This window comes from Micropterus dolomieu, linkage group LG01, assembly GCF_021292245.1.
Source record: "Micropterus dolomieu isolate WLL.071019.BEF.003 ecotype Adirondacks linkage group LG01, ASM2129224v1, whole genome shotgun sequence".
Lineage (NCBI taxonomy): Eukaryota > Metazoa > Chordata > Actinopteri > Centrarchiformes > Centrarchidae > Micropterus > Micropterus dolomieu.
Genome location: NC_060150.1, coordinates 38,738,287 through 38,753,256, shown reverse-complemented (window position 1 = coordinate 38,753,256; position 14,970 = coordinate 38,738,287). Strand labels below are relative to the sequence as shown.

Sequence of the window (14,970 nt, the reverse complement as noted above, 5' to 3'; positions counted from 1 at the left end):
GAGATCTTGTGTGGAGGCCCAGACCGAGGGAGGTTGGCGGTGGTGTGGTGCTTCTTCCATTTCCTGATAACTGCACCGACAGTTGATCTTTTCTCTCCAAGTTGCTTTCCGATTCTCTTGTAGCCCATCCCAGCCTTGTGCAGATCAACAATCTTGTCCCTGATGTCCGTAGAAAGCTCTTTGGTCTTGCCCATGGTGGTGATGTTGGATGCTGGTTGTTTGGGTGTTGACAGGTGTCTTTTATACAGGTAACGAGGTGAGGCAGGTGTATTTGATGTAGATAATTGGTTGGGATTGGGGCTGTGTCTTAAAGAAAGACTAACTGGCTTGTAGGAGCCAGAATACTTGCTGTTTGGTAGGGGGTCATATACTTGTTTTTCCTCATCAGATGGTCATCAATTTTAATAAATTCATATGATGTGATTTTCTGGAATTTTCTTTGGGATTCTGTCTTTCACTGTTAGAATGTACATATGATTAAAATTATAGATCGTTGCATTCTTTGTAAGTGGGCAAACCTGCAAAATCAGCAAGGGGTCAAATACTTATTTCCCCCACTGTACCTAGTAAAGTGGCCAGTAAGTATATGCAGAGTGCAAGAACATATAATAAATTATATGTAACCATCCTACAGAGATAGAGAGGTACTGAATGGAGGAATGAGCTACTACCACCGTCCTACATCTCCATGAAAACTGCTGATTCTTGCGTTTTCTAAAGGTTAGTCCCTATCCATCATGAATCCTATTAAAGCACCATTCTCTATTATTTGCACTAATATAAGGACTATGACTATAAGAACCTGTGATGTAGGTGTTGAATCCTTTGCTGTCTCCACAAACTCTTGCCACACAGCTCATGGGGCGCACCAAGCCTTTTGGACTGACAGGTGCAGGATGCAAATTCTGACATTTTCCTTCAGACAAGGACGTGAACCTGTGCTCTTTGCAAATATCATCTGCGCGTTGCACAGCAAGAAAACAAAGCCTTGTTTGTTTCAGCTGTTGCACGAGTTTGATCTTGTTTGTAGTGACTGAAGGCAGTCCTAACAATTGACTATCACTAAAAAAAAAAACCCAAACAGCGACTGTCCAATAATAACATCAAAAGGCAAAGCAGGCCTGTCAAGATATGGATTTTCTCCATATGTTGGAGCCGTGTGCATGGGACTGTAGGAGGACAGAGACTCTGCATTTTAAGAGTTTGGAGGGTGGTCTGTTTCATTTAGCCTTCCCAAAACCAAAAACCCAATAGCAGAAATAAGGAAGTAAGGGATGAATTAAACTGTGTTTGTCTGCTCTAACATTAGCTAGGAACTTAACAGCAACCACAGCCAACGTAACCCATTATAGCGCTACATTTCTGAAACCGGTTAGTCTTCATACAAAGGGCCTTTTGTCTTGTAACGTTAAAAATGAAACTATAGCGTTTGAAAATGTATGCTAACAAGGTTATGTTAGAATAAGATACCTGCTCTTACTTTTCCTGTGCATGTTATTTTTTTATTTCACTGTCTTCTACATGGGTCATCAACTGGTGAGCATGTTGACTTTTTGCCTGGGACATGTTAGCTTTGGCATCAGTCTTTTAGTACTGCTATCATGTGCATATTTATGCCCCATTCATAGGATTCTCACTTCTCAAACAGCTCTCGGAGCTTACATTAGCTTAATTCATTAGCTAGCTATAGCTAATAAGTTGTCCTTTGAGCCAGCATAATTAGTGGTCGCTGGCTAAAATGTAAAGCCTGCTTTTGTTTGCATTTGTTATCTCATTGTTTAAAAAATTAATTCTGAGTTAGCGTTAACAAGCTAACATTAGCTGATAAAACATACTAGTCACATTTGACATTTCAGGCAACAAAATCAACGACTAGAACAGCTAAAAGTACAGCTGTTCTTGTTTACTTCTGTGTGAAATAAAAAAATTATTTAAAAAAATTGTGAAAAATTTCTAGTGGTTATCTGCATTATAGAAAAGAAAGCTTTTATGGGCTTATAGCAATGGTAACTAAGAAAGATGTTGCCTAGCGAATGGTAAATTACCAATGTCTCAAATGCTGGGATGTAAATGAGGGCAAGACATTTAGTTGTTTGCAACTGAGGGAATTTAGTTTTGGCTGTTTCATCTCTACCCAAACATTTTGTGTATTAAAACATTCTGGTTTCTTCTGAAGCAGAATAAGCACAACAATCATTTCAGATGGATTATCAGAACAGAAAAACAGATCTGACATAAAAAAAGAGAGCGCACGCTTGACACCTCGGTCTCAATCTGCTTCCATTCAAGATTTCATCACCACATAAGAAAACGGCTGCACATACTGGTTTCATCATGTTGTGTCAGAGGCATCAAAGACAGCTTGGTTTATGAAGTCTAGGAGAACTGTGCTAACAGGTTCAATATAGAAATGTCTCAGTGCCAAATACAGCCTTCTAGAAAGACATTTTGTAAGGAAAGCCTTCAGATGAGAGAAAACAAAGACAACGTCAGAAATTCCTATACCACTCCAAGGAGTGTTATAGGTTTGGTGTGTCGGAGAGTTGATTTACTCTCAACATACAAAAATCAAACTTATGACATAACATAAAGATAAAACATACAAATTCTTAATGTATTGGGATTTAAGTTATAAGTTATTAACAATGAAATAAATGCTATCAAAGTTTCAAACACGCAATCAGAACAGAGTTGAAATTACCGAATAAATCATATTTGACATCTTATTATTATGGCAGAGTTTGAATAATGAGAGAGAGAAAGAGTCTGACTGTGGATGAAAAGGTTTGAAGTGACTCCCCTTAGCTTGCATTTGCTTTAAATTTAATGGGCCTAAATTGCAGTAGCTCAAAGGCAAATAGGAGAGGCTGGATCTGGATCTGTGCCCACAGCTCTGCCCGCTGCCCACTGAGAGAGGTGGAACAGCGTTGGAGAAGAGGTGGCGACAGTGTGAGCTAAAGCAAAACAGATGAGGCTTAACTCAGAGCTATGAGACACAGTTCGAAGGGTAAATAAAAAGCTGATGAAACAATGCACTCAGTCAGCTAAATGTTAAAAGTCCCGCACCCTTAGTTACCGTTTTGATGTTTCCAGAGGACTTGATTTAAAATGGAAACCCAGTACCAGGGCCTTACAGTAAATATGCACTTGCTGGTTACATACAGTATATCATGCTACAAGACTGACGCTAAAGCTGCATGCAACAATTAGCATCCTCACCAGTTGATATTTTATTTATTTGGATCCCTATTAGCCACTTAACTACTATTGCTGGGGTCCACCCAAGCAAACTTTACATAAACATTACATCATGATGTAAAACAATTATATAATTTAAGTTACACTGTGGTTAGATTTATGCAGTATTGTTTGTATATTCACTTCTACTGGAGTTTTGCTACAGTTCTTTTAGAGTAAACATCTACAAAAAATAATAATGTTGGTACTTATTTTAGAAATACGCTGTTTAATACATTTCTGATTATGTTGAAATGTGTTTTTGGTTTTGGAAAGGCTACAAAAAGACACCACCCTCCAAACTCTTAAACACAACTATCATTCTTACAACAGTCCTGTCTTTATTGGCACGTAGAGAACTTCAAAGTTTAACAGGCTTGCTGTGCGTAGTTGCTATGGCTGGACAACTGCAGTTAAGGGAAAGGGTTCAGTTGGTTTGTTGAATCATGAAATTGTTTTCTGGTTTCTAAAAAAAAGTTGCCATTAACATGAATTCAGCATTTCTTTCTGTGTACAAGTGAGCAAATATAAGCTGGAAAGGTGTATTTGAGACTCACTGGGTATCTGCTGGATCTTGTGGACCACCACAAAGGCATCAGACAGGCCCACCTTCACTGGGTGATTGACAGAGCTGATCTGTGACACCTCAATGGGGATCTGAAATAGAGGGAAAAATCAATTACCAGAACCATGATGATCTGTCTGGGACAGGCTGGAAAATAGAAGCAGGCCACACCAGTCTGACAGCACCGACAATACAACCAATTGATTACCATCATACCACCATAATCTCCCATAGGAATCTGCTGAGGCATTATATGCGATTTCACTAAGCATATACTTATTTTTGGTGCATAGAATAAAAATTCAGACACAAACGAGAGCAACAACTTTGTGAGTACTGACTTATATCAGAGAAAATAGACCAAAACAGAGTCCCTGACATTTAAAATCCTATCAAGAAAGTAGTTAAACTAGACAAAGGTACTAAACAAGCCTTGTAATCAATGATGAAGTAAAAACTTATGTAACGCTCTTTTCAGACAAATAATAGCAGCGTAATGAAACACTTATTATAAAAAACTCCAGCAGCTTTCAGATCAGCTTTTTTGATATGTGAAAAAGTCATTAAAGCAGCAGCCCTGCTGTTATAACCACTGCAATTATTGCAATTTCACACAGCCACACCCAACAGTCTCTGTTGGATAATATTTTTCATTACTGTCTTTCTTTGTTCAATTTGTTGTTTGTTTGTTCAAGTTGTTTATCTATTTATGTTTTGAAATTTGGAAAGTAATGGACACCAATGGGATATCTAATACAAAACGTCTGATTCAGAGCCTGTAACATGATTACAAATAATGTTACAAGCAAATCTAGAACATGGAAAGTATGAGGACATTAAGTGATATTTTCATCATTGAACATATTATTCTTTCAGTCATGTTGGTGTCACTCTTCTGTAATGACCAGAGTGAAAACACATGAATTAGAAAACAGAAGTAAAACATAGAAGTTTGTGTGAGCTGTGGGATTTGGGAGAAACTGGAAGCGAATCCAAACACTGAAATATTTGAGTGTGGTTAATATTTTGTAATTACAATATAGTTGCTTAATTTGTGGTTTTAAGTTTGTCTCAAAATAAAATAAAATAAATATGGCATATTTATTAAGTATTTATTGTGAAATACTGATATTTTCAGTATTATAATGAATGTTGTCAGAGATTTATAAATTTAGCTGTAGACAACAGTTACTTTTTTGTGGTTTGAAACTGTGCACAAAGCACTCTTGATCTAGCTTCTATTCATTTCTGGTGTCTTGTTTACCCATGCAGGCTGGGCATAGTTGGATAGTAAAAACATAATTTATGTATTCAGATGGATAAATGGCGTCAGTGTAAAAATTAGACAGAGAAAAGGAAACAAAGACAGAAATTTAATACATGAGGTAATAAAATAACCAAACATGAGTCCTGACCTCTTTGTATGCAAAAACGATCCTGCCGGTGTTGTGTAGCGTCGCCTGGAAGGTGAAGCTTCCCAGGTTGTAGTTGTCCTGCAGGTGCACATGGTCCCATTGCACCACCAGAGCAGTGCCTAATGGAGAAAGAGCCTCCTTACCACATGCAGGAAACACACTGAACTGAACACGACAGGCGTCACTGATAGCTACCGTCTGCAAGAAAGCTCACACTTTTTATTTTTTAACACCAACTTGTTTTTCACTTTTTTTTAAATACAGTCTCTTCAGTCTCAGATCCAGCGTGAAATGAACTGCTGTCCGGGCAAAAGCCAGTGAATAAGAAGACGTCAATGTAACAATTGTGTTTGTAAGGCGATATGTTTTTGAGGGATTTTATTTCCTGGCAGAGACTTAATTTCCCCATGTGGGTGTGAGGTGATTGACACTGAAGTATTGTGAGCACTGATATGAAAAAGCTCCACTGGAGGAGGATGAAAAAACAATAAAATGGAAACTTTTGACAAAACCAAATCATGGCGTGGTCGTTACTGTGATGGATTATGTAGCTCTGCCAATTTTTTCAGACTCTGAAAGAGGGAATGATAGTGCTGTAAAATACTTGGACAATATGTCCAACTGAGAGCAGTCACCTACAGCAATAAAGTAAAGCAGAAGGGCAACTTAGAGTGAGTTCACCCAAATTACAAAAGGACTTATTCTTTCACCTCTAGTTCTATCTCTAGTCATGCATATAGTTTTTTGCAATTGCTGCTGCAATCTCTTTAAAATTTCAATCAATGGAATTTCATTAATGATGTTAATAGCTTAGATATACAAAACATATTTTATTTTGATTAGCAAAAAATTTAACTCATTTTCATCAAACTATTTTTTTGTGGGGGCACTTTTTGCCTTTATTTTTGATAGTACAGACAAAGAGAAACAGGAAATGTGGGGGAGAGAGAGAAAGATGGAGGGGATGGCATGCAGCAAATGAGCAGCTAGTTGGATTCAAACCTGGCTGTGGTAAAGACTCTATCTACAGTGTGCGTGCTTTACCAGGTGAGCTATACAACACCCCAAATCAAACGAGTTTGACCATTTCATACAATGTTTTCTGCTGACGCTTTTAATTCAACTGAACTAAAAAAAACAAAAAAATCTGCGGTATCTTTGACATACAAAATAAAAGGTTCTGGCTCGCCAACAGAGCCACATTCAATCTTCCTACACTCCATTGTGTATTTCTTACTTTCTTCTGCTGTTGTTACTTCTTCAGTTATTTCATTAACACTAAAGCTGTAGATCTATCCGTCCGAAAGGCTTTGACTCTCAGTCAATTTATTATTTTCAAAAGAAGCATCAGAATATTTGGGAACAGTAAGAATGCAAGGACACTGGTCTGTAGATAGTAAAGTTGTGTTTTCCTCCCATTTTTAAAAGTCAAATAATCTTTTGATTTAGATTTTATTATAACAGTAACATGAATAAATGAATAAAAATGTCATAAAAGTGACAATATACCTTCAACAGAACTATCGAAGATAACACAAGAAAGTTAAAAACTTATTTCCATTGTGGTCCTCGTTGTAGTCTGAGAAACATGGCAAGCTACAGATGACTGAAGGTACCCTGTACAATCAACCCTTATAATATACAAATAAAAAAACCTAACACATCCTGATGCAAATAAACACAAATTCATACATTTACCCCTGGGGTCCCCTCACAAGGAGCCACAGATGATTATGTAAATAAAAAATAGTCCAGACTGAGGTCACATTTAAAAAGATCCGATCTGTATGGGATTTGGACCACATATGGAAGTGACCCAATTCCAAACTGGAAAAGATCAGATTCCGATTCTGAGTCACATATGGGCAAAAAATTGGATTTGGGTCACTTTGGCCTGCAGTCTGAACGTAGCCAAAGAGTCATCTGTAGGCCTTCAGCTCTACCCTCCAGCAGGCAGCAGGCTTCATATTACTTGCAACACTATTTTGATTAAACGTATACTTTAGAGAACCTGTTGATGTGAAAGCTGTTACCCTACTCTGAGCTAGTCATTTGGCTGTGTGCCAGGGCAATAAAGGTTTGTTAACACAACTAAACTAGTAAAAATTAAATTTAGCCTCTCTGCTGACAGTTTGGAGACAAAGAGGTCTACTTGCCTATGGCAGTAGACATTGATGTGGCATGTGTTAAAAAAGAGGCAAGAGACAAGTTTGGGTCTTCTATTGACATTTAATATCATGTGGCTAACATCATCGCAACTGTAAGGGCAGCAAATACAGGGCCACTATTTTGAGCATTTGGATGGGAAAATGAGGAAAAATAGGGACTACTAAAGAGTGATGCATTAAAGAGGACAGAGTTTAGGAGAAGGTGGTGAATATCAGAGAGAGGAACAGAGCACTAAATTGCTTCTACCTTATGGCCCAGCATGCTTACTCAGTCAGCACAAGTTAAGCCTAATATAAGTCTGCTTAAAATGCATTGAGTTCAGGAGGGGAGGATGCCTTGCTATCTGGGGCTTCCTGGCTAAAAATACAGAGTGGGTGAGGAGGCGTGGAGGGAGTACACACTGGCCTTGTTTCTAATTCCACTTACAAGCTTAACATGCTGTATGAAGTCAAAACAAACAAATCAAATCCAGCCCTATTAAGCAAGCCCACCCTTGGTTTTAGTGTGGTTTAGACAACGGTTTTCTGAATTTGTTTTATTCTGTGCAATCTATTTTACTGTTAAAGGGTAACTTAGGAATTTTTCAACATGGAAAACTTATTTTCCCATGTTTTTGTGTCTATGTGACTAGAAGATGTTTTGATGCTGGTCCAGTATTGCAAGTGTGCTGCAGTTGGTAGCAGCATGAAAGGGCTGCAACGCATTTCCTTGCGGGCAATTGCGCCCCATCAAAGAACGTCCACATGCATCCATTGATAAAAAAAGTTATTTTACCTGGCAGAATATGGGGGTTGCTGATCTACCACTGCCTTGGTTGGTTAGTTTGTTTCTGTTATTGTGTATCTTTGGTGTTTTAAAGGGTTAAAAACACCAAAGATACACAAACTAACCAATCGAGGCAGCGTTAGACCAGAAAGGTAAAATTACTATTTTTGTCAAGGGAGTGTCGTGGCATTGTCGAGAGCAATGTATACTGATGTAATTTCAAGTGTCTTGTATCCGGATAAAATCCAAATTAATGTCCAGATCACAAGTCTAATTGCGTCTTTGTTTTCCCGGGAAATATGCACATCGCGGTCGGCCCTCCTCCCATACAAAGGGTTGTGGTAATGCACCTGAAGTAGTTTGGTAACTGATACAAATGCCAGAAGAAGGAGAAGTTCTGCACTTAAGCCATTTAGTTACAACAATTAGCAATTAGCAGTAACAAGCTTGCTGGCTAACAACTATTTATGAACTATGAGCAAGACCAAATGTGTATAGCCGTATTGGTTCTCATCCCATTTTCCCCATTGGGGATTAATAAAGTTTTCTAATCTAATCTAATCTAATCCACATTGCTCACCCATACATAAAAATCTCTTGTCACACAGGGATAATTCAGTGGTTGAACTGATCCGGGATCAGCTTGGAGCATCTTCTGTTTTATTGTATGTGTATCCAGTTTTTTCTCTGTCTCGGGAGAACAACTGCTGATTTCTGTGTAATTTTAGTGTAACCTAAGCTGTCAACACCTCATGGGAAAGACCTTGTGAGTGGCTACAAGACATAATGACGTAGTTATACATAAACATGTCGCATCCATCCTGTAGTGACAGATGCAGATCTTTTCAAAATCTGGCTATAATGGGTCTCAAACCTCCTTATAAAGTTTGACAATCCATCAATCCATCTTGAACATCTTGGAAGCATTAACAGCTCTTTTGAGATCAAATAACTATCCGAATTCCCCAAGTGACATGAAGTCGATAAAGTAGACGAATGAAGAAATGTTAACATGAACAAATGATTGCTCCTTTAGGAGATCGAAGACTTGAACTTAATCTATGAGTAATAGATTAATAAATGTTTGTCTGGTACTATGAAGAGTTCTAAAGTTAAAATCTCTAACGTGCCAAACTTGTTATAGAGGCTGTAAGAGGTATTTTTACCACTGTGATGCTGTCACCATGGTCCCGCTGTCAACAACAGTCATATTCAGAGCCTGTCGGGTGCTGAAATATGGAAGATTTTATTGGACTTTAATATTAGTAACCCACAGAAAACAATCCACAAATGTGTACTATGATGCACAAATATTTCACTATCTATAAATGTGTATTTTTACATTTGTGATGTGTAAAATCATATCCACAAAAATACAGAGTGACTTCTACACACAAAACAGTTTTTGCACATTTGCAGATTGCTTTCTGTCAATTTGTGGGTCACGTTACATTTGTAACTTCCTTTTTACACATTTGTGGAATCATAGTACACATTTGTGGATTGTTTTCTGTGGTTTACAAATATTAAAGTCCAATAAAATCTTCCATACTGAAACACTTCACCTCTATAATTGTGCGTTATCAAACAGAATAGTTTAACAGCACTTACGTCTTAGCCAATCACGTGTATTCTTTATTAATTAACAAAAGGAGTAAACTTTTTTTTGTAAATCTGAACCTCTAACAACGAAGCTTCACACTGTGTCTTTGAAGTTTCACACACCTCCCACAATCCCATCTGTGTGTGGAGGACAAACAATACGTCTCTGCTGCGAACGCCTCATAAAACTGCTTACAGTCTGACGGAGAGAAGTACTGACTGTCCCACAACGCAACAGACCATACAGTTCTTCTGCTGCATTGGCAGGACACTGACTGATGGACGGCGTGTTGAGGAGAAGGCGGGCTACGAATCGATCGGCTGCCAGTTTGGTTAAAATCTTATGAGCTCCACTGCAGAAGGTCACGCAGTTGGTCAGTCACTCTGCTGCAGAGGGGTTAGATGGCAACGATGACATGATGGATAACAACCATAACAGGTGGCAAATGGAAAGTACAGGAGTGAGGATGGGCATCAGTTTAGTTTAAAGTTGAATTTATAGTAAGGGGATATCACTGAGGTCATAGAGAATTTAAAAGAAAATGTGATAAAGAACTGCTATTTTGCAATTAACATGCTGAAGATTGACTCATACGCTTTAGTAAGAAAAAAGTATGTGCCTTACTTTCTAGATAATAACAATTTGTATGATCTTTGGGTTGGACGATTTGGACAAAAATATAATACACTTTCATCATTAATTAAACACCCGACCAATCAAAGTACTTCAATACATAAGTGCAACAATCAAATATTGCTTGGTTTAAAAAATACTTTTGTGAATATTTGTCTGAGGATGGCTCATGTAGCATAGTTTAGAAATAAATTACGAGATTTAATTTCAAGATAGTAACCATTTTGCACGAATTTTAGGTCTGGAATACATAGTGTATACTATGTTATAATAAATGTTCTGCAAAGAGAAATTGTTAAAGGTTACAGCTAATTTCCAGCTAATTTAATACATGACTAATGAAAGTACACTGCTGCAAAAATGATAACAATCCAACATTGATAGTAATCAGTCCTGCCCTCAATGGTCTAACATACCCAGAGATTAATGAAGGATACCTACCACAGTATAAATGTTGTGGGAAAATCTCAGATGTGAGACAAATTTACATATTTGCCATTATCATTGTTGCACATTCAGGCAGCAGATATTAAAAGATATTAGTGGATTAACTGGTCTTACCGTTGTCAAAGTAGATGACAGTTGAGTTTCTGGAGACACTGGGGTCAAAGTTTGCCATTAGAGGAGCGATGTACTGTGTCGCTGTTAGCATCCGGTGCACCACGTCCCCCGTGTAGATGAACCCTGAGGAAGAAATAGAGAAAAGACATTTAATTCAAATGACAAATGCACTCATAAACACTTACACTGTATCACTTATAGTGTTGATAAAGCGGGTGGATTTAACCTTTAGCAACAAATAAAAACAAACATCAATCTTCTCTCCCTCCACTTATAACTTTCCTCCTTCTATAAAAATATTTTCGGATACAGTATCTTTCAGGGAGACAGCATGTATGCCCTCCAGTCCAAAGTTAAAAGCTCCTTGTTAACCCACAACCATCGCTTCTTTCTGTCTCAGGCCTCATGCCGGCTGCTTCAGCCAGCAATACCAATTAATTAGCGCTATTATCTTTTATCAAAAAACAGAACAGCAAATCAGAATAGCTTTAAAGGCAGATATGACGAGTGAGCAGTTATATATCATCAAGGGGTTATGAACCTGACTGATTCATCTTTTTACTCTCCTGGTGTTTTGCTTTTTTGTCCTCCTGTGTGCGTTTTTAATTTACACCATCAATCACAGACATTAACAAAGAGACCATGCCAACAAAAAGGGATCATGTTAACTTTCCCATGTATTCGTCCCTTCAACAAAGCACAAATAGATTGCTCCACAGAAAGGGAAGTGCTCAGTAAACACAAACTAGAGCTGCAGCATCATTTAGCAGCCTGTAAACACGGTTATTAATGGACTCCAGAAAAAGAGGAAAACGCCCACTATTCATCACGAGGGAACCGTCTTTGCATAAAGAATTTGCACTGATGACAACAGAATCAAACAGCGTCTTAATTTCCCTGCTGACAACAAAGTTTAGCAAAGCTGCTATTTCAAGATTTATTCAAGGAAAAAGGCTTTTGATTCTCAGTCTGGCTTTGCCTGAACTGCAAAAATACTCCAAACATATCTTTTTTGTACCTTTTAAAATCATGTTTTACTCAGAACAAAGGGAAACCATGGCATTTTGGTGGGCAATCACATGTAGCCAATATAATTTACATTTGAAGAGCAGTTTGAAGCATTAATAAGACACTTACAGACTTTGAATAAATCAAAATAATTTTTGCAACAGGAAAGGGGGCATCTATTTTTTCCCTGATTGTGCCATTTCTGTGTTGTTGAAAGTTGTAGAAGTGCAGGATTTTTATGGTGACAGACAAGTCAAGCATTTAAGATTGGTAGTTGATACATGATTCACCAACCACTAAAAATAAGGCTTTTTCTGGACAGGAAAAGACGCTGAGTATTAGCATGTATGTATTATTAAAGAATTAGCATAACATTTTCAAAAATACTGAATAACACAATAAAATCATCACACAACCAAAGTCAGAAACCCCCCTTTTATGAAGGGATCTCTTTGCTCTTTTGCAGAAGTTCAACAGAAATACAAAAATACAGTCTATAAAGTAGCTGCCTGAGGCATATAGGGGGGAAAACCCTGCTCGCAAAGAGAAGAGGATTTTTGGGAAAAGTCTTATTGAGGCCAAGCCAATAAACCCCCCATTTCATGTCACCATATGTCTTCTCATACAGTAGGCTGGCTATAAAAACACATCTATCACTTTGGAAGCAGGAGCGGAGCATATAATGGGGGGAATCAATCTTTCCCTAAAGACCTCCCTGCTCCGAATTACCTCTATATAGAGCACTGTCAGCACACAAAGTGCGGAGAGCAGGGGAGGTGTGGGAGCGAAGATGTAACTTTATTTAGTCGTGTGAAGTCCACCTGGAGGAGGAGTGAATGAGGTAAAAGATTCAGTCCTTTACGGCTCAATATGATTAGTTGCCATAGTTATGGTTAGTTTTGTTCCTATCAAAAATGTACACGCTTTTGGCAAACTAATGTTAAGTCAAGAGCCGCTCACTAACTTCTCCAGAGCTAATTTTACATGTGTGTAGTTAAGGTTGATCCAGCTTTTCCAATAATTAAAAAGTGCAACTAAAAAACTGATAAATGATATCTAGTAAGTTTTGTTACATGCACTTCTAAACATGGAAGTCGCCCTGTTGCACCACCATGTTTTTACACTAGCCCAAACGGACAAACAGATCATGTTTCGTCACTATGGTGAATACAAACGAAGAAGGAGGAAGTAGAAGAAGAAGTAGTAGTAGTCTTCTGGTTTGTTAGAAGTAAGAAGGAAAGTAAAATTTGGACAAATAGAAGTCCACATGTATTGTTTAGCACAAGAGCTGACAAAGCGCGTTGCTTGGAAAGGCAGTGGTGAGCACCTGCATTCATGTGGTGTCAGGAATAATCTAAATTCTTTCCTCAAAAAAGGTAAAAAGAGTAATAAAATAAAATGTACATAGGACATAAAGAAGTATAGAGAACAATATACAAATATATAAGAGAACACAAATAATAAAAACTTTGCCAGGACCACCGTCTATATTATATAAAGATATTAAAAGAGGACCATATTTTGAAAGTATAATGTACAACCTCATGGAGAAAAGCTAGGTTTTTTCCTGCTGAATTTACAATTGCCATTAAAATGACATTTATTATAAAGTACGTATTATGTCCAAGGAGCACTTGAATGCACAGTGAGCCATTTGTTGCAATTTGCAACCATCACCACTAGAGGCCACTAAAACGTAGACACTGAACCTTTAACAATGTAAAACAGAGACAAATCCTCACATTGTACAATCCCAAAACACAAATCTTTAGCTTTTCTTGCCTGATAAATGACTAAAATGATTAATCAAATTTCAAAATCATCGTTAATTAATTTAAGGTTGATTGACTTGTGAACTGATTGACTAAGTGTTACCACTCCTGCTCATGTCTGTATGCTAAATATGAAGCTACAGCCAGCGGCCATTAACTTAGCTCTGCTTAGCTTAGCATAAAGGCTGGAAACAGGAAACATCTAGCTTGGCTCTCTTCAAATGTAACAAAATCCAACTCTAGCACCTCTAAAGGTCACTAATTAACACTTGTTTTACATGTATTTCTTTGCTGCCGCTTGACACTCAGTTTTCAGAAAGTTACTTCTCATAATAGTTCAGCACATAACCTACTGTGAAACCCCAGCTTGTTGTTTTAACACTTTTTGTACGGATAAAATAAATAAGATGCAGAGTGGTGACCTTAAAGGTGCTGGTAGAAAGATTTTGTTACCTTTTAGACAGAGCCAGGCTAGTTGTTTCCCCGTCCAGTCTTATGCTATGCTAAGCTAACTGTCTGCTTGCGAAAGCTCGAACTGACATGGATGCGGTTTCAATCTTCTCATTTAACTCTTGGCAAGAAAGTAAAATATTAAACTGTTGCTTTAAATATGTAAGTAGGCTTGCTATCTTTACACAAGTAGCACTAGCAGGTATTGCTACGCATTCCCCACATACAGTATTGTGTTGTATTTTCATTTTTGATTATAGAAAATTATAACAGCACAGTAGATAAGGGCCCCCAGCCTGTGTTATGTCACGGCATATGACATTGTAAAAAAAAAGAATCTGGGTTGTTTTGTCTCCAAATATGCTGTAAGCTCATTGACTGCTGGTGACTTCATGGTTGTATGTTGCTGCACCGGCACTTTCACATCTTTATCTGATTGTGAGGGACAGTAAATGGCCTCTTCCAAATCAGCCACTATAAATTCCATCTCATCTCATATTTACCCAACATTCAATTCAAGCACGTTTTTATTTCTTTCACTCTTTCTTTCTTTTGGCTTTGTTTTGCTTCACTACTTCTCCTTTCACTTTAAACCTCTATAAAGCTTAGAAATCCCACCCGACCAAACACACACATATACACTTGTCTGGACACACAAAGCCCTGTGTTGAGGGGTTTTATTTCTGGTCCTGCTTGCGCTCTCTACCAGCAATCTCCTGAAAACACTATACGACTTATTTGACAGTCTAAAGAAAATCAGACAGCCTCTCAATACACTAAAGAGGCGAGAGC

General features: G+C 37.8%; 1 protein-coding gene across 2 annotated transcripts in view; it reads right to left on the bottom strand.

The window, feature by feature from the left end:
• The window catches only part of plxdc2b (plexin domain containing 2b), a 108,720-nt gene that overhangs the window by 33,703 nt on the left and 60,047 nt on the right, over nucleotides 1-14,970 (bottom strand). For both annotated transcript variants that reach the window (XM_046043840.1, XM_046043905.1), the window contains exons 5-7: nucleotides 10,949-11,071; nucleotides 5,218-5,336; nucleotides 3,795-3,894 (exon numbers count right to left, since the gene is read on the bottom strand). In XM_046043840.1, the coding sequence (XP_045899796.1) occupies nucleotides 3,795-3,894; nucleotides 5,218-5,336; nucleotides 10,949-11,071 (342 nt within the window). The remainder of the gene's footprint in view (nucleotides 1-3,794; nucleotides 3,895-5,217; nucleotides 5,337-10,948; nucleotides 11,072-14,970) is intronic.